The sequence below is a fragment of the Echinops telfairi genome, unplaced genomic scaffold (genome assembly GCF_000313985.2).
Source record: "Echinops telfairi isolate 266 unplaced genomic scaffold, ASM31398v2 ScPeMD7_7469;HRSCAF=8507_0, whole genome shotgun sequence".
NCBI classification, from domain to species: domain Eukaryota; kingdom Metazoa; phylum Chordata; class Mammalia; order Afrosoricida; family Tenrecidae; genus Echinops; species Echinops telfairi.
The window spans coordinates 40,539,584-40,559,122 of record NW_022111372.1 but is presented as its reverse complement, the minus strand read 5'-3'; the positions used below and the strand labels follow the sequence as shown (position 1 = coordinate 40,559,122).

The 19,539-nt window shown below is 48.8% G+C and overlaps 1 protein-coding gene and 1 pseudogene across 1 annotated transcript in view; one reads left to right on the top strand and one right to left on the bottom strand.

The window, feature by feature from the left end:
* Window positions 1-13,471, bottom strand: part of PCNT (pericentrin) — a 127,985-nt gene extending 114,514 nt beyond the window's left edge. The window contains exons 1-5 of the mRNA XM_045284550.1: window positions 13,340-13,471; window positions 9,331-9,543; window positions 2,662-2,802; window positions 2,104-2,359; window positions 606-661 (exon numbers count right to left, since the gene is read on the bottom strand). Of these exons, the coding sequence (XP_045140485.1) occupies window positions 606-661; window positions 2,104-2,359; window positions 2,662-2,802; window positions 9,331-9,543; window positions 13,340-13,396 (723 nt within the window). The 5' untranslated portion in view covers window positions 13,397-13,471. The remainder of the gene's footprint in view (window positions 1-605; window positions 662-2,103; window positions 2,360-2,661; window positions 2,803-9,330; window positions 9,544-13,339) is intronic.
* A 229-nt stretch (window positions 13,472-13,700) lies between these two features.
* Window positions 13,701-19,012, top strand: LOC101659467 (annotated as a pseudogene).
* The last annotated feature ends 527 nt before the right edge of the window (window positions 19,013-19,539 follow it).

The following is a 19,539-nucleotide window of genomic DNA, read 5'->3' as shown; positions in this document are numbered from 1 at the left end:
TGTACCCAGAAACAGGGCCCTTCTACTCTATGTACCCAGAAACAGGGCCCTTCTACTCTATGTACCCAGAAACAGGGCCCTTCTACTCTATGTACACAGAAACAGGGCTCTGCTACTCTATGTACCCAGAAACAGGGCTCTCCTTTCTCCCCGCAAAGGGGGTATGCAGGAGAATGACACAAACGGTGCCGGTCCGGCCGAAGCCCTGTCACCCACATCAACCTGCCCTCTGCGTACCCCCCACTGTCCTTATCTCATCCCCTGGCACTGGCTGGGTGTAGACAGGGCTCCGTCGAGCAGTTCATTTTGCCTTCCTCAATGTCCTTTCCCGACCCTGAACGGAGATTACTGCCCACTTGGCTCCCCCAGGGAAAGTTTTGTGGGGCCTCAAAGACCAGAGTCATCCTCCCTAAGAAGTCAATGCTGAACAGGGAAAGAAGCTCTTCTGACAAATACAAAATACACAAATAAAACATAGTAGGTTTCTTCCAGTACATCCTATCAAAGCTTTCACTGGCTTTTCGTTGAGGGTTTCCTTGGTTGATTTGGGGTGGGGGGCAGATAGAGGATAAAACAAACAATATTCATAAAATTATATCGTGTACCTCGATTATCTGGATGTTTTTCTCCACTTCTGATGTTAGCTTCTCCTTCAACTCAACTGCAATAAAAACAGTAGACAATGTCCAGCTGCCCCATACCCGGTGACCAGGGAGAGGCCCCACTGTCTGCTCGCTGCTCACAGGACAGGATCTCTGATGAAGCAGATGGCGGGGACACCTGGTTCCTACAACACACTGAGTGAAGGCTAGATCAGAGGAGAACCCAGTCATGCATGAGCGGGGAGGTGGGGGAGTCGGGGGGCAGGGGGAGGGGGCTGTGTCATCTCCCGACTTCTGGGTCACAGAGCCTCCAAGCCACAGAGGACTCAGCATGCTCCTTCTGTCTGATGCCCACTATAGGCCAGACTCCATGCCAGTCAGATAAATACACTCCCAGGTCCCAAGAGACCCTCACTCACAAATAGACTGGCATAAGCATGCCATAGCACCACAGAGCCCTGCAGAGTCCTGGTGATGCAGTGGGTGGGGGGAAGGGCTAGGTGTGGACCAGAGGGCTAGTCTGAGTACCTGGAGGGCCCTAAGTCAATAGGTGTTCATGCCAGGGGCACAGAAAGGATGTAGCCAGTCCGGGCAAGCAGAAGGCACAGTAGGAAAGAGACAACACCTTCCGACAGGGGAGTCCTGAGAAAGCCCTGCTCTCACTCCAAACAATTGAGAGGTGTTAACGCCAGGCAGAGAAGGAAGCCCAGCACCTGCCTAGAGCAGCTGGTGGCACCCTTGCCCTTCTGCAGGCCGCGGCAGAGCACATCCAGGGTAGCACACGAAGAGAAGGCACATGGGAGACTGCGTAAGTCTGGGCTGGGGCTAGATCAGGGGTGCTCTACTGGCATCAGCACAGCGAGAGTGTGGCATCCATTTGTGAGATAAAAGCTGAACAGAGAAGCAAAGAAGGGAGCCTCACAGCCCACAGGGAAGTAAGGTAGCAGCTGGTGGGTATGGGTTCTTCTCAGGATGAGGAGGTTCTAATTAGATAGTGGAGACAGATGCACAATCCTGGGAACACACTCTACATACTTTAAAGGAGGGAATTATGTGGCAACCCCATCTGTCCACTGCCTGGAATAGTGGGGGTTGGGCTTGATAAAGTTGAACTGCAGAGAGAGAGCCCTTTCAAAGATGTAAACAGAAAAAAAATCAGCCAACCATCTTCTAAGGACAAGGTTTCTAACATTAACACAGGTCCAGGGGAGGTCTTAGCATTAGGCACAATGACGGAAGCATGCAGGAGTGGAAGGCCTGTCCAGGGTCGCTGACCAAGGCCCAGGGCCCCAAAGTGCTGGAGCAGCTCCCACACTCCCACAGCACAGGAGTCACACCCTAGGTCGGTCCTACACACAAATCCATTGGCGAACCCTTTACATAGGTGGATCCAGGGGATATACTTCCTTGCTTCCCAAAATGGCAGACAGAAATCTGAACTTCAGAAAACATGCCAGAGAAGAGAGTCAGAAGCCTGGCCTTGGCTGGAGCCATGTCGTACCTGCCTCTTGCCCACATTGGAGCGCTAGTGCTTCCTTCTCTCGCACATGCTGCTCCCGGATGAGCTCCAGTTCACTCTGCTGCCGGTTCTGCACCAGGGCCAGGTCCTGGGCATGGCGCCCATTGAGCATCTCACGCAGCTCAGTCAGCGCCGCCTCCTTCTCCTTCTGCAGGTTGGCCTGGGTCAGCTCCAACTGTGCCGTGTGCATGTTGCTCAGGCTCAGACGCAGCGCTTCCAACTCCAGGGCGTGCACCGTCTGGGAGGTAACACACATGGGTGAAGCCAAAGACTACACAGCCCACACTTGCCAGGGGGAGGCTGCTCTTGCATTGGAGATTGCGGGGTGGGATGGCGAAATTTGTGCTACCTCGCACCACAAGCCCACAGCGAGTATCTGCCTGCTTTATGACAAATCGCCCACAATTCTCAAAACCCCACTATCGCCTGAAAGGAGGACCGCGTCCCATGTAAGAGGCAGAGCATGCTCAGCAAACAGGTGCAAGGGTTTGTCTGCAGGACTTGCGAAGGGGATAGCCTGGGCAGCAGGCACCATGTCACCTGGGTCTGAAGCTGCATCCGCTGCATCTCCGCCTCATGGGCCGCAGCCACCTGCTGGAGCTCAGCCCGGAGCTGGGCAGTCTCTTCTTCATGTCGCCGAGTCAGGGCAGCAACCTCCAGCTCAGGCCCCTGCTCACAGGCCTGGACAGGAAAACAAAGGTCATGACCGAGAACGGACAACCACTGAAAAACAGTAATGGAAAAATACATACGCAAAACACTGAAGAGGTTTAGTGCAAAGTTAAAAACACCAGACACAGAAGACTGCAAACTCCACTTCCACCTCTCAGTAGGCAGTCACGCACCTCCCCAAGCTAGTTTGCTCATCAGCAAAACGATGAAGGTAACAGCACACAGGAGACATGTACATTACAAACATGTGGCAAAGGGGGAGCCAATAAAACTACACAAAATAGAGGCAAGTTTTAAGAATCATTAAATAGCCACTAAAGCAGCAAATATGGGTAATAATATAATTGATCCCAAGCCACTGAAATCATGATGAAACAAATATAACCAAATTCCATGACCAAAAAACTGAGTTTTAAGACTTGTACTCATTAAGGGTCACTCGTAGTGTGGTGAAATTTTAGAAGTTTTGACAATTTCATCATGTCATGTATCTACTAGTACAATATCATACAGAATAGTGTCACTGTCCCCCCAAAATCCCTTCTGATTGGCCTATTTACCCTTCCCCTTACCTCCCTCCTCAGGAGCTCTGACCATCACTGATCCTTGTATTGTCTCTAAAATGCTCTTTTCTAGAAAGCCATATAGTTGGAAAGAAACTTCTCACAGCAGTCTTTTCAGATTAGCTTCTTTAACTTCACAATATGCATTTGGTCATCCATATCTTTGCCTTCTTGTTCACAGAGCTTGGCTTTGCTTGACAACCCATTGCCTGTTTTACAACTGGACAGTTTCCACTGTACGGATGTACTATATTTTTATCCATTCAGTTTTTTCCCCCTCATTCATCTAGTAAGGGTATGTTGGGTGCTTCCACCGTTCAGCAATTCTGAATAGAGCAGTTAGAAATAAGCGCATAAGGTTTCTGTGTGATCAAATAGATAAACACCAAGGAGTGTGACTGCTGAGTCACATGGTAAGACTATTTAACTTTGTAAATATCTGCCAGTTGATGAATGAGAGTTCCTACTGCTTCACATCCTTGCCAGCATTTGGTGTTGTGTTTGAGAATTTATCCATTCATGAGGTGTATTCTATTGTGACTGACCCATTAAATTTTCATGTCACATGTTTGGTAAAACGCAAACAAAACAGGGGAAGCCTTGATGAGATGGATTTACACAACAGCTGCAACACCAACAATCAGGAAGGTGGTGTAGGACCTGCAGCTGTGTAGTAGAACCAGGCTGGAGGGTGGTGGCATGTCTGACCTCTGCCTTACAGAAACTGCTTTAGAAACTAGAAGTCAGTCAGACGTGGCTTCCACACCATTTCCCCAATTGGTTTCAGAAGTGTAGGGCTCATTAGAAGTACGGGGCTTTGTAAGAAAAACAAAGGGCCTGAGAAGTAAAACTTTTGATTCTTAGATGGCTACTTTATTTACTATTATCTGTACTGGCTAAGAGTCGCTCTGGTGGTACAGTGTGTAAAGATGAACTGAGGCACAGGACGAATGAGACGTAAACTGAGGTACAGTGAGAGGGACAAAGATAACTGAAAGGACAAAGGGAGAACAAAAACAGAACTAGCTTTATGAGGGGGGAGCTCCTGGGCGAAGCCCCATGGTCTAGCAAGTAGCCCAGGGGAATCGCGGGCTTTGTCCGGGGTCTGGGGTTTTTAAAGGAAAGCAGGGAGAGGGAGGTCCGTGCTACAGCAGCAAGGTTTATGGCCCAGGTGTCGTTTATCAGCTCTGGCAGGTAGGCTATCGGGTTATCGGGGAGTCAGGCATCCCTGGCGTCGTTTCTCGGTCTCCTCATTCCAGAGGGCAACTTGCTGACCTCCAGGGATACGCAGGGAAGTGGGGCTGCAGCCTGCTTACGCTTAGCCCAATCATAATGGTTGCCAGTTGAGCTGCGATCTGCATGGTCGGCAGTTCGAAACTTGAGTGGCTTAGAGGGAGAAAGACTGGACTTTCTACTCCTGTAATCAGTTACAGTCTCAAAAATCCACAAATGGAGGGTAGGGGGCGCGCAAAAACCCCACAAAGGGGGTCACTATGAGTCAGCGTGGACTCAATGGCCGTGAGTTTGAGTGGTTTGTAATGGCTGAGAGAAATGTAAGAAGTGATGTGCTGTATCAAATGACATGCTGTAAGGAAGGAAAGCTGCCTCTGGAATGGCGTGGGGCAAGAGCTAAATGGGTTAAGTAAAATGAGGGAGGGGCCAGGGCCTACTGCCCTGCCTGATGCCCAAGCCATATGCACATAAACAGACATAACCTGGAAGTGGAGATGAAAAAATTAAATTTGCGTATTCTTTAAGAGGGTGAAAGGAAGGCTTTACTAAGTGCACCATGGATACAGAATGTTTCTCCTACCTAGCAATGTCAGATAGGCCCACGTGTGTGTGATGAAATCATCATGATTATCATGATTAGAGAGAGCTTGTATGTAAGCCCACAATTAGCCTACATCTGATTGAATATGCTAAACAGTGTATTAAGAATCGCCTGGCAGGAACAGGCTCCATTTTAGGCCAGAAGCCTACTGCACAGTGAGGGTCTTAAGTAGAAACTGGAGCCCCACCCAAAATTGTTGAAAGGACAAACGCTTTCCATTTGAAAGGAAGACCAGTAAGGGTGCAGGGAGATGGCTTTTCAAATTCTGAGCAAACAGTTTGCCATTGCATGCACCTAAGCAGAAAAAAAGCCTGTGTCCATCAGAGAAATCCCCCTTCTGGGACTGAAATTTAGAGGAGCCCCGGTGGCTGCTAACTGCAAGGCTAGCAGTTCAAAGCCACCAGGAGAAAGATGGGGCTTTCTACTCACACACAGTTACAGTCTCGGAAACTCACGGGGCAGTTCTCCCCGGTCACTATGGGTCAGCATAGGCTCAACGGCAGTCAGTTTGTTTGTTTGTTTGTTCTGGAGGATTGAAATCTAAAGGTAGCTACCAAGCAGACAGCATGGTCTGCTTTTATGGTAGCTACAAGTCTAGTTGTTGAGTGAAAGGGGGGGGGGGGTGTTTGAAAAGCAACAATAAAGAGATGGGCTGAGTTTAAACATGTGCCATTAGCACTTATTGACCTGGTCCACAGAGGCTAGAGATGATTAAGATGATTAAGAAGGGCTGGCTGGTCTGAAATTTTAAAAGTTGTGCAGGACTATGGGCATGACCTAGCCCAGAGTATGGCAGAAGCAAGTCTGAGTAGAGGCCCAAGTAGAGGTCCAGAATGAGAGGTCAGGGCCATGCAGGGCTCAGTGGCATAGGCCTGCCTATGGACATGGCTGAAAATACGCTGCCCTGATTGAAGAACTGTATACTGAGCAGTTCCTGTTAGTTGCAAGTTGATGCCCATCCTGAATTACAACCTGTTACTCTACTGTCTAATAGAGAACATCATTAAAATTATGATCTATGAGCTCTGTGTGGGCACTGGAACCAATTATCAAAGCCAGCAGAGTTCCATAAGGCTCCATGGAAGTAGCGTGCCAGAGGAAGAATGTCTAGAGTCAAAACTGGGGAAAAGGTTGGAGAGTGGTGCTGTCTGACCTTGCACCTCATGAGAATTAGCATTGGGCTAACACGAATCTTGATTATTCACTCCATCCCACATTAAGTTAGATAAGGCAGTCGGACCACATATCACTCTTACAATAAGTCACCATTTGATTAATGCCTCAGTAATAACTTTTGCAGGCAAGAATCATCCATGAGAGCTAAAATTAATTAAAGAAAGTACCTTGAGAAACAGGGTATTTACAGATTGAGGAGAGTATCTCTCCACAACAGACTGATTAACTAAAAGGGAATACAGTAACTTTACTTTCAGGAGACAGAAAAGTAATCAGACACTGCAGTAGCCACATGACCTAAGTGGGCATCACCAGTAAGGAGTAATCAAGCCCCAGCAAAAGTAGGCCTCCCAATGGGACCAGCATACATTGTTTCCATAGTGCTTTCGTCCAAAAAATGCACATGGGGAAACATCAAACAGACCCAATCTACAGAACAACTCATCCAAAGAGCTGTTGTTAGATGCCTTAAAGTCATAATAATCCTACGGACCACAGAATGAAACACAGCCCAGACAAACACATCTCCTCACAACGGTTCTTACATTTACATCCACTGTTGCAGGTACTTTGTCAATCCAGCTCATCAATAAGGCCTTCCTCTTTTTCACTGCCCCTCCACTTTACCAGGCATGGTGTCCTTCTCTAGGGGCTAGTCCCTCCTGACAACATGTCCACAGTACGGGAGATGAAGTCTTGCTGTCTTTGCCTATAAAAAACATTCTGGCTGTACTTCTTTTTTTTTTTTACTTTTTAAAAACTTTACTCATGTTTTGGGATAGCATAGCACAGGCAGGGTATCCCCAATAATTATCATTAGGTGGTCTTTTAAAGAGTGGTCTTTCTTAATACACTGTTGTTGTTTTTTATCATTTTATTGGGGCTCATACAACTCATCACAATCCACACATACATCAATTGTGTAAACCACACTTATGCATTCATTGCCCTCATCAGTCTCAAAACTCGCTTTCCACTTGGGTTCCTGAAATCAGCTCATTTTCCTTTCCCCCCTCCCCCGCCCTCCCTGCTCCCCCCTCCCTCATGAACCCTTGATAATTTATAAATTATTATTTTTATCTTATCTTACACTGCCTGGCATCTCCCTTCACGCACCTTTCTGTTGCCCATCCCCCAGGGAGGAGGTTATATGTAGATCCCTGTGATCGGTTCCCCCCTTCTACCCCACCTTCCCTCCCGGTAGCGCCACTCTCACCACTGGTCCTGAGGGGTTCATCTATCCTGGATTCCCTGTGTTTCCAGTTCCCATCTGCACCGCTGTGCATCCTCTGGTCTAACCAGGTTTGCAAGGAAGAATTGGGATCATGATGGTGGGGGGGTGGAGTGTTTAAGAACTGGAAGAAGGTTGTGAGTTTCATTACTGGCTGTACTTCTTCCAAGACTGACTTGTTTGTTATTTTGGCACTCCATGGTTCTTTCAATATTCTTCACCAGCACCACAGTTCAAATGCATCAGTTCTTCTTTGGTCTTCTTTATTCAACGTCCAACTTTCACACGCATATGAAGTCACTGCGAACACCAAGGCTTGGGTCAGGCCTTTCTTAGTGCTCAAAGTAATTGCTTTTCAATATTTTAAAGATGTCTTTTTTGTGCAGCAGATTTACCCAATGTAACGTGTCCTTTGACCTCTTGCCTGCTGCTTCCATGAGCACTGATTGTCAACCCAAGCAAGACAAAACTCTTGACAACCTCAATCTTTTCTCCATTTATCATGATGTACCTACTGGTCCAGTTGTGAGGAGCTGGGTCTACTTAACACTGAGTTGAAATCCACAGGATGCTGAAATCCTTGATCTTCATCACAGCAAGTGTTTCAAGTCCTCCTCACTTTCAATAAGGTGTGTCATCTGCATATCGTGGGTTATCAAGCCCTCTTCCAATCCTGATACCGCATTCTTCTTCACATATCCAGCTTCTCTATTCGTTCAGCATATAGATTAGATAAATATACTGAGAGGATACAGCCCTATCTTTCCCGATTTAAACCATGCAGCATTCCCTTAGGTTCCCACAAATGCCTCGATCCAAGTACAAGTTGTTCTAAAATTCCTATTCCTCTCAAGGCTAACCCAGTTTGTTATGATCCACACAGTCAAATGACTTTGCATAATCAATGAAACACAAGTAAATGTTGTCAAAAGAGTACAAGACGTTAAAACACAATGCCGGCCAGATGCTCCCCCAGGATGATGCAGGAGCACTGTGGCAAGGCCTCCAGATTTTTTAAGAAAGAAAAGCCCAGACTCATAAGTAGAATACCATAAAATGTGTATACTGGCAATAATCCGGTGGTTTGTTCAATACAATCCTTGGCAGCCAGTTTTACTGCTCGGTCTAGCAAACACCTTCCCTTGCGCCTGCCCTGCTGCACATCAGCAAGAGATGTTCAAGGCTCAGGCCCCCTCACTGGTAATTCTCACAAGAATCCCACCAAGAGTTGACCTGAGTATCTGGCAGGCCCACTCCCTCAGCCACCCACACTCCTCACCAAGCTCCCACCAGGCCCAGGGCCCTGCAGCTCTCAAGGTCTCAAGCCCCAGACAGCTGGGGAACTTCCTCCGCAACAGGCCATTCCTTCCACGGCACTCACCTTCGCCCTCCCGTCCTATGCCCAGTAAGCAAGCAACGGACCGAGAATGGGCAGCAATCCCATACAGGAGTACACAACTGTTTTCGAAGAAGCCAGGCACAGAAAACTTCGGCTCCCAAAACAAGTGTCAACACCGAAACCTGCCTGCAAACAGTCCAGTCCCCATTTCCTCAAATCCATTGACTAAAGACAAAGTATTAGGAGTAAAACCATAAAAATGTATGCATCTTTTATGAATTGAAATCAAACTCTCTTTCCTCAAATTTGAAAGGTAAAGAGACGCTCAAGCTCGCCTTTGGTAACAGTATGGTAGGAATAACTAGAAGATAAGCAAAATGCTAAGCAAATTTACCTGAGCTGCAATTGCCCCTTCTGCCTTCTCAGGGGTGTCGCTGCAGGATGTACTTCCCCGCACATCCCTTTCTCCAGGGAGACCGCTGTCCCCAGAGGCTAGCGGACTCTCCTCCGGGACAGGCGCATCGACAGGCCAGCCCTTCCTCTTCGCCGTCTTTTTCTTCGAATTCGTACTGTCACCTTTTGCTTTTCTCTGTCGGAAGTGAGCAAACTGCGCAAAAATGTAGACAAGTAGTAAAGGCAAAGATAGGTGAGAAAAAAGTAGCAGACCCACAGAGTCAACAGACTCGTGGGGAACATGAGGCTCTGGCCTGGGCTCTGTCTACCTGGCCACACCTGGCTAGACTCACATCAACCAACAGACCACTTTCCTACAAGCCCTGCCTTCATCGATATCTGTAACACGAGGATTTAAGTTTAGAATTATACCCAAGAGTCTACTAATGAGAACCATTAATTATGCCTCAACACAGACAAAAGAAGGAGAGCAGTAAGGCTGGTTGGCAGAATCGCTTTTCTAGCCTTTGGCAGTTTATAGAAAAGGAAAAAGGAAAAATGCATTTATTAAAAAGACTGATAACACAATTGAGGCATACTTAAGGTCTAAAATTGTATCAAAGAGCAGTCTCTCACTCTTTTTGCCTCCCTTTGCCCCCAATCGTGGAGATGTGTAGCCTAGCCAAAACTTCCAAGCCATAGATTCTGAGATGAGGTACAGAAATAGCAAAAAATTAATTAAGCTAGGTCAATCTAATATCCTCCTTTATGGAATCATATGCTCTATTTTTCACGACCCAGCTCACCAACCCACCAGGGACCTCTGAGAGTGTCGCCCGTCAGAAGGCACAACCCAGAGCCCCATTAACACTGATTCAAGAAGATGAGCTCTAACATCTGCCTTTCCCTCAAATGACAACTGCAGTCATAAAAGCAAATTTGCTTAACAAGAACATTGATATAAATGGTGATGGAAGTGCATAATTTCATGGACACGGGAAAATTGCATATGGCTACTTGGGTGAAAATTATATTCTTTCCAAGGACAGATTAGCCTTTGGAACCAGCCCTATTTTATTTAACTTGCGTCCCATCAAACTGACTCTGAAACAGAATGGGTGCATGTGAGCAGTTTCTGCTACACAGTCTTTCTTTCTGGCCTGGGATGGCCTAGAGAGAGGGGGCGTGTTTCTTCCTGAACAGCTACTAATCTCCCATCATGACCATGAATGCTTCTGGAGGCACTACTGCACACACTGACTGAACACCTGCAAGCTCAGAGAACACACATGTTGATACTGCCAGGCTCATGCCCATAACCTTTTGTCACACACACACACACACAAGCTCATGCCCATAGCCTTTTGTCACACACACACACACACACACACACACACACACACACGGGAACCAGAGCAGCTCCCCTTCAAGCCCCAGTCACAGGCTCATGTTCACATACAGTCAGATAGGACCACCCTTCCCTTAGCCACTGTGCCTTCCCTGCCACAACCCCTCACGCCAAGTAATGTGAGCTCCGGGGTGGTGTCTGCAGGGGAATAACTAGCACTGAGCACCTCTTGTGAGCTGATCCACATGAAATCACCAACCTCTGAGGTCAAGCACAGCAATGTCATTTGGTTCTGCTAAGGCCCAGCTATGCAGAAAGAAGTCCTGTTCATTCCTGGATGGGATGGGGCAGCCTCACATCCCAATGATCTTTTCCGCCTCTAGAGCCTGGTCACCTACTCTACCAGTCTTAATCCCCACAATATGCCCCCAAGCTGTGGGCACCAAAGCAACGTTTACGTAAAAGCTGGGGTAGAGTAAGCTGAGGAAACACCAGAACTCACAGAACCATCAACCCTAGGAGGGTAGGTCTGGGTGTCTGGAGCATCCCAAGGAACCCCAGCAACGGGAACAAACACGACAAGCAAGGAGGCAGCCTTTCCTAGAGAGAGAAATGGTTTTCTCCTCCTCCACCCTCACCTACTCAGGAGTTCTACCTGGGCCTCAAGTAGCTCCCAGGCAAGTCAGGAGTGCGGATGCCCAGGGAATGTTAGGCAGAAGGAAACACTCCCCAGAATGTAGATGAACCACACATTTCTGAAATACATTGCTGTTGTAGACCCTTGAGCCCACTCAGATTCAATTCCAACTCATGCCACCAACACTACCCACCCCTGCTATCAGGCCCATTTCAACTCACAGAGACCTTCTAGAACTGCCCACAGGGTTTCCAAGTACATAATCAATCTTCAGGGGAGCAGATTCCCAGTCTTTCCTCCTATGGCACCACTGGTGAGCTGGAACCATGCAGCAGCTACTAAGCCACCATGGATCCTGAAACACTCTAAGGCAGTGGTTCTCAACCTACCTAATGTCGCGACCCCTTAACACAGTTCCTCATGTTGTGGTGAACCCCCGAACCATAAAATTATTTTCCTTGCTACTTCATAACTGTAATTTTGCTGTTATAAATCGGGCGACCCCTGTGAAAGGGTTGAGAACCGCTGCTCTAAGGGCACCTTTTTCCTATTAAAATAAACTACAGAATCTCAAAGAAAATGGAAATCTGAGTATAGTTATATGGCAAGGAACAGAGCCCCTTTCTGGCACCCGCTGGCCTTCACCCTAGCAGGGCTGCAGCCTTATTATTGCCGGGATGTTCCAGAACCAAGGAAATCCTGGGTTATCAGGTAGCTACGAGTTGGAATGCAGGCTAAAATGAATACTGAAAGTACCAAACACACTGTCTTGGAAGAAGTGTGGCCAGTTGTCAGGTGCCAGTGAGTTGGTTCGACTACCGACAGAGTGCTCCTTAGATGCAAGGAATGACAAGACTTCCTTTTATATACTTTGGACATGTCAGGAGTCCCTGGAGAAGGGCGTCGTTTGGTAACGTGACGGGGTAGTGAAAAAGAAGGCCCTCAAGATGGATTGACATAGTGACTCCAACAGTGGGCTCTAGCCTAGCTAGCACTGGGAGTCTGGCCCGGGCTGGGAAGTGTTTTGCTCTGTGGTGCATAGGGTTGCTATGGATTGGGGCCGACTTGAAGGCACCTAAACTACGAGAGCTGGAATCAACGCGATGGCAGTGAATTCGGTTTGGGTTTGAGGTGGAAATGGAAGGTGGGGAGTTTGGAGCCTGGTGGCAGTTCGGAGCCAAGTGGCATCACTGGTTTTGCATTTAGCTGCTAACCACAAGATCAGCAAACAGTTCACCAACCACACTGCAAAAGCTGTGTGGAGCTTTCTGCTCTTTTATAGATGTACAGCCTCAGAAACCCTAAGGAGCAGGTCTCCTCTGCCCTGTATAGTCCCTACGGAATGGGAACTGAGTGGATGGAAGTGGTTTGTTTTTGGTTTGGGGAGGTGGAGCCCAGAGAAGCAGCTGCGCAAGTAGCAAAAGCACGCTGTCGTCATACAGCGTCCTTGCGCTTTTACTTGTGTGGTTGGCAGGCAAGGAGACGGCCGCACTCATGGGCTACTGCCTCTTCCTTAGAGATCGCTTGCAAACGCCGAGGGACCTTTGAAAAAGGTGGACCCGGAGGACCCAAGCCATCCCTCGTTTCCAGGGAAACACCAAGAGGCGGGGTGAACAGGGGATGCTGTCCAGAGTCCCTCCTCTTTCAGGGAACTAGCTTTCCGCTCCCCATCCCTCTCCGTGCAGGATCTAGACCCACCTACCTACCCCCACCCCTCTTTCTTAGCATAAAGTCGTGCCTGTCTGCACAGGCGCAGCTCGACCGCAGCCCGACGTCCCCCGCTGGTTTCCCGGGGAGCCGCCGTGCGTCACAGCCGCTGATTGGCTGCAGTCGCGGCGGGGGCGGGCACAGACAGAGGGCGGCGAATTCAAGATGGCGGCGGCGAGGAGGCGGCTGCCAGCTGAGCCAGCGGAAAGGGCAAGACCTCGGCAACGTGCCCACATCTTACACCGGACAATAGTGGACACTGGGCCCTGCCCCTACGACTCCACGCTGGGGCAGCGGGAGGAGAGCATTGCCGTTTACCTTTGCCCTCCCAGCCTCCACCTTTCTCCGTCGCTGCTCCTCCTCATCGTCTTCCATCTCCCTCTGGGACTCCTCGTTGGCTGCCTAGAAGGTGGCGAGGCCGACGCGACGCCGCGGTCGCTCTATTTACACTTCCTCCCCCCGTGCCTGGGCTCGCCCTCCCCCCACGACAACTGTCACGCAGCCGTAGGCCCGCCCTATATCCCGGGCGCGCGACCTGATGCCGCTGGCCTCCGACGCCAATCAGGGGGCCGCGTTCCTGCTCTCGCGCATGCGCACTAAACCCTGCTCCCGATAGGGGAGGTGCAACCCGAATGAAGCTCCGCCACAGCTGCCCACCCTCTGGTCTCCGATTGGCGCGATGGTGGTCCGCCTCCCTCTGGGTGGAACCAATGAGCGGAGCGCGGAAGCCGCGGAGCTGTCTGTAATTGGTCGAATTTAAAAGGCTCTGCCCTTCCAATGGGAAGGCGGCGGGGGTCAGCCGCGAGGGCTGGGAGCTTAAGACGATGCTGGCAAATTCGCGCCGCTTCTCCCGGGCGCTCGGGGCCGCGGGTTAAGCCCGGGCTACTGACTCCTGGGCGCGGTCAATGTCGCCCGTTTGTCTGCACCGGTCACATGACATCGACACAGGCCCTCAGAGTTGCGTCTGGTACGATAGCGCCTGGAATGGACTGTCACAAGGCGGACGCCCGGACCAGTTGTCAAAAGAATGGATGAGGCTGGCCTTGACCCCTTTAGGCTCTTTTGGAACAAAGCCCGAGCCCCTGTTGCACCGCGAGATACTGGCGGCATGAACCCACTAGTCTCCGATTCCAGGCGCTTGCACCCCAAACATCCTGGATGACTATGTCACATCTGTCCCTGAGTGGCCTGCTTGCTCACGCCCACTTCGCTGTTATTTCCTCTTGGGCCCATACCACTGGTATTTGGGGACAGCAGCAGGGATCCCCCGAATGTGAAGGCTCTGACTGCTCTTGCCCATCCTGCATCCCAGAACTCGCAGCTCAGAGCACCCAGCAAGAATACAACGGGGTGGGCTAATCACACTGCTTTCTTCTAATGGGCCTGTATCGACCTCCTTCCCTTTTGTAGGGTGGGCTTTCTCTGAGTGGGTGCTGTACTGGAGTTGTTGTGGCGGGAAAGCAAGAGCTAAAGCAAGAGTGAGCACAGGGAAAGGGTGAAACGTGATGAGGCAGCAAATGGATAGCCAGGCAGAGTTGTCGTGAGACAAAATGGCCAGGCCATCTAGTCATTAGATGTGGGCAGACCTCAAGGACCAGCAGTTGCAGACACTGGCCCTGCTCCCTATGCTCGGGCATCAAGTACTTCCTTGAAGGGGCTTCTGAGCAGCACATCTTGTTCTTGTGGATGTACTGCACATAGGCTTGAGCAACTCAGGTCTGGGGCTTCTCTGGGTCTGGGAACCTCATAAAAGGCAGGTGAATGAAGGAAGCTGATTGCTGATTTCAGGATCTTGCTCATCATTCGGTTATGGGTTTCCCCTCACCCTTGTTTGGAACATCTGGTGGCTTGACCCAAACCTTCATTCCTCAGGGGTCTGAGCCCTGACTACATGTCCTCAACCTGGGTTGCTCTGTTTGTCCATTTCACCATCACAATTGTATAAGAAATGAGCAGAGGAACGGGATTCTATCCGTTTTCTTTCCTGCCTTATCAGTTACCCCTGGTAAGATAGTGAGTACTTGCTGCTGACTCTCAGACACAAGGAATCCAGAGTGCCAGAGGCAGCAGCAGTTACTCAATGGGATTCTTGCAGCCAGACATCCAACCCCCAAACCCAAAATTTCTAGGACAGAAAGCACAAAATCCCCCAGTAGTCTGGGAGTAGAGTCACTCTTGGCCCATTCCTTCTATTGGAGGCAGAGTGGCATGGAAAGGTCTTGGCTTAATGCATTTGCGCAGGCTGATGCGATTGAGTAGTACGGTGTATAATTGGACCAGTGTATCACACGGTCATAGGCCCACTAGATTAAAAAGTGTTATGAAGAATCCTATACTGGTGGATCAAACCCTTGTGAGCCCTCTGAGAGAGGGTTGGCAAGACGTATAGGCAGGGAAAGAAAATGCATGCGGATATGTGATATCTCTTCCTGTTAGGATACACTCTGAACACCACCACACCCCCAGCGCTCCATATAATTGACTTGCCATCAAGGGCCCAGTTGGTCCTAAAGAACAGAATCATGGTGGTGCCCAACACCCTTCTCTCTTACTGGCAGGTTGACTATTGGGTGGTGGTAATACCTATACTAAACTTGATAGGAACATCCAGGCTGTTTAGCCCAGGCCAAGCCTCCATCTCTGCCTCTGTGGCCACCCTGTTCCCCAAATCAACAAGTCAGAAGAGTGACACAGATACATAGCATCCACTGACTAGGACATTCTGTATAGTGGTTGTTCAGAGCTTCTGTGGTGGCATTAACATATGATTCATGTGGGAAACTAACACTGAGGGAAATAGGACAAGGACTATATTCCCTAACTTATAACAGAGGGAATCTGGAAAGCTAGTATTCCACGGTGGGAAAGCCACCACAGTTAGAGATAAAGTCCAAGTACATTATCCTGCGTTCAATATATTCCCACAGAGTCTTCCCTAACAGCTATGCTGCCTTAACGTGAGCACATGTGTGGGGTTAAGGGTAAGAGGGAACCCCACAAAACATCACAGGTTCAGTAGGCGCAATTGTACAGCGATAATAAGTAGAGATTATAGTAAAGTCATAGAGAGCATGAGAGTTAAAGGATGGAGTCAAGTAATGGAGTCAGACGCAATTCATGGTAGCATAGCTCACCTCAGCTAGGCTTGATGGTCCTCGTGGAGGGGGCTTAGCCATCAGAGAAGAAAGCCTCTGCTTCGTCCTCCTTAGTCACCTCCAGCCACCCTCTGGCCAGCCACCCTCTGGCCAGCCACCCTCTCGACAACCACCCTCTGGCCAGCCACCCTCTCGAGAACCAGGGAGCCTCATTATTTATTGCTAACCACGCTCATAGAGTCATACATCACAGAAAGGGGCAATACAATTCATTCTAGAACAAGTTTGATCACTCTAATGTCTCACATAAATAAAACAGACAATTACTATCCTGGGAGGCATGCAAGTTCCCTGATAGTGGACAATAACCTGAGTCACCAGGAGGGATATTAACATAGGCAATACAATCAATAGAAGAGGAATCACCTAGGGGGTGTGTGCCCACATTGGTTGTGGAATAGACAGTGGTGTCTGCTTGATCTAGACAGCTGATAATGGCTAACTAACCTTGGTCACCCTTGGGCGGGTTTGCCCTCTCTTGCAAGTGAATAGACCACCATTATCCTTGTCAGAAGGGAGTGGGTCTTATTCAGGGTGAGTCAGACTAATAGTCTAGCCACTACAGATGGCCGATGTTAAGGAGAATAACCTCTGACCTACTCTCGCTGATCACCTATTGTACAGTCACTCTTAAGCAGCTAAGTTTGGTACATATTTTGGGGAGACAACTTAAGAGAAATCCTTCTGTTCCCCACACACATGGTTGATTCTCTCTCTCTATAGAAGCAGACATTCTTGTTATCTCCTTCTGCCGCTGTACCCATCCCCCCTCAAGCCTTCCCCTCAATGCAAGCATTAGGTTTCCTCACCTGTGAGCTCAGGGACTTTACTATGATTACCACCCACCTTGTGATGTATGTAACTCCTGAATATGCTTATCAAATGTCCCAAGACAATAAAGACTCCCTCTCTCTTCTCCCACCTCCACGTGGACCACCAAGAGGGGCTGAGGTGAGCATGCTACCGTAAAATGTGTCTGACTCCTTTATTCTATCTCCTCTCCTATTTCTCCTATCTTCTAAGACTTCACTACCATCTTTATATATTATAGCCGTACAATTGCTCCTACAGACCCCTCAGTTGTTAGAGGCTGGTTTACTCTGACAGATTCGGACTCGGGGAGGACCGTGCAGCCGGAGCAGCTGCTGAGAGGAACACTTCCCTGGGGCACTCTGCCCATATCATGGGGAGATAGATGCTGCTGCCTCTCAGTCTTGGGCCCTGGAAGTTGAGGAAGAAGAGCGGAAGGAGGCTGTTAGCACCTGGTCCTCAGTGGGTCTGCGGCTGAACAACCAGTTTGTGGATGAGATGGGGCTATCAGGCTCTGGGGATGGGACTGAGGGGCCTGGGACTGAGAAGCCACAGCTGTGGGGACTGAACAGGACTTAGAGAAGGAGGAGAGTTTTGACTGGCCTTGGTCCTAACAGCTCCAAAAAGAAGCAGGATTTTTTTTTTAAATCATTTTATTGGGGGACTCATACAATTCTTACCACAATCCATACATACATCCATTGTGTCAAGCACATTTGTACATCTGTTGCCCTCATCATTCTCAAAATATTTGCTCTCCACTTAAGCCCCTGGCATCAGCTCCTCATTTTTCCTCCTCCCTCCCTGCTCCCGCCTCCCCCTTGAACCTCTGATAATTTATAAATTATTATTTTGTCATGTCTTACACTGTACAATGTCTCCCTCCTTTCACCCACTTTTCTGTTGTCCATCCCTCAGGGAGGAGGTTATATGTAGATCCTTGTAATCAGTTCCCCCTCTCTACCCCACCCTCCCACACTCCACCCTCCCGGTATCACCACTCTCACCACTGGTCCTGAAGGGATCCTCTTTCCTGGATTCCCTGTGTTTCCAGTTCCTATCCGTATCAGTGAACATCCTCTGGTCCAGCCAGATTTGTAAGGTAGAATTGGGATCATGATAGTGGGGGTAGAAGAAGCATTTAGGAACTAGAGGAAAGTTGTATGTTTCATTGTTGCTGCACTGCACCCTGACTGGCTAGTCTCCTCCCTGTGACTCTTCTGTAAAGGGATGTCCCATTCCTACATGGGCTTTGGGTCCCCAATCTGCACTGCCCCTCATTCACAATTATATGATTTTTTATTCTTTGATGCCTGATACCTGATCCCTTCGACACCTCGTGATCACACAGCTTCTTCCATGTGGGCTTTGTTGCTTCTGAGCTAGATGGTTGCTTGTTTACCTTCAAGCCTTTAAGACCCCAGATGCTGTATCTTTTTTATAGCTGGGCCCCATCAGCTTTCTTCACCACATTTGCTGATGCACCCATTTGTAAGAAGCAGGATCTTGATAAGGTCTATGAGCTCAAGGTTCAACAGATTATAACTGAGTTGGACCCCTCAGCCCTAATCAACTTCTCCAATTTCTCATCCATCAAACCGGAACCAGCAAGCACCCCTCCACCGGGTTACCTTGGCTTACAGCATGATGGTGGTGAAGATACCAGGCACTCCTGGTGCTAGATGGCAGCTCAGCCCTGAAAACAATCAGGTATTGCCAAAGAAGAAATTGCAAGGCTTAGTAAGAGAAGTGGATCCTAATGAGCAGTTGGATGAAGATGTAGAGGAGATGCTGCTGCAGATTGCTAGTGATTTTATTGAGAGTGGTGACAGCAGCCTGTCAGCTTGCCAGACATCGCAAGTCAAGCACCCTGGAGGTGAAAGATGTCCAGCTGCATCTAGAGCGCCAGAGGACCATGTGGATCCCAGGATTTGGCTTCGAAGAAACCCAACTCTACAAGAAAGCTTGTGCCACAGAAGCTTACGAACAGAGAACAGCACTGCTCTGGAAAACAACAGAGAAATAACCCACCGCAGGGTCAGGGACTGGACAATGCCTTTGGAGATACTTGAGCTGAGGCCTCAGCCATCTTATCCATGAACTTGTTCTTTTAATGCTTAACAGAGAAGCATATATTTCTTATTAACAGCACAGCAATATCTATAATGACAGAGGATCTGCCAAAAGAATAAAGCCTCTACCCACCTTTCAGTCCCTCTTCCCTACTGTCTAAAATAGAGCAGCCTATCATCCAGAGAAGATTTTCTTTGTGGTTTATTATATAAGTGAGTGTGTTAGACAGGATTCTCTAGAGAAACAAAGCCAGAATGCTAATAATTTTATATGTGTTTATACAGATAGATGGATCTATAACATAAGAAATAAACAGTTAATTAAATTATAAAGCAGTACAAATGACTCAGTGCAACTCACTCCCGTGAGACAGTTGTGAGATACTGGCAGTCCTTCAAGTCCTGAGGGTCGCTGAGTAGTCCTCTGTAGAACAATTCAGGCTATCTGGCCACAAGCAGCAAACAGCAAGGCAGGTCACCA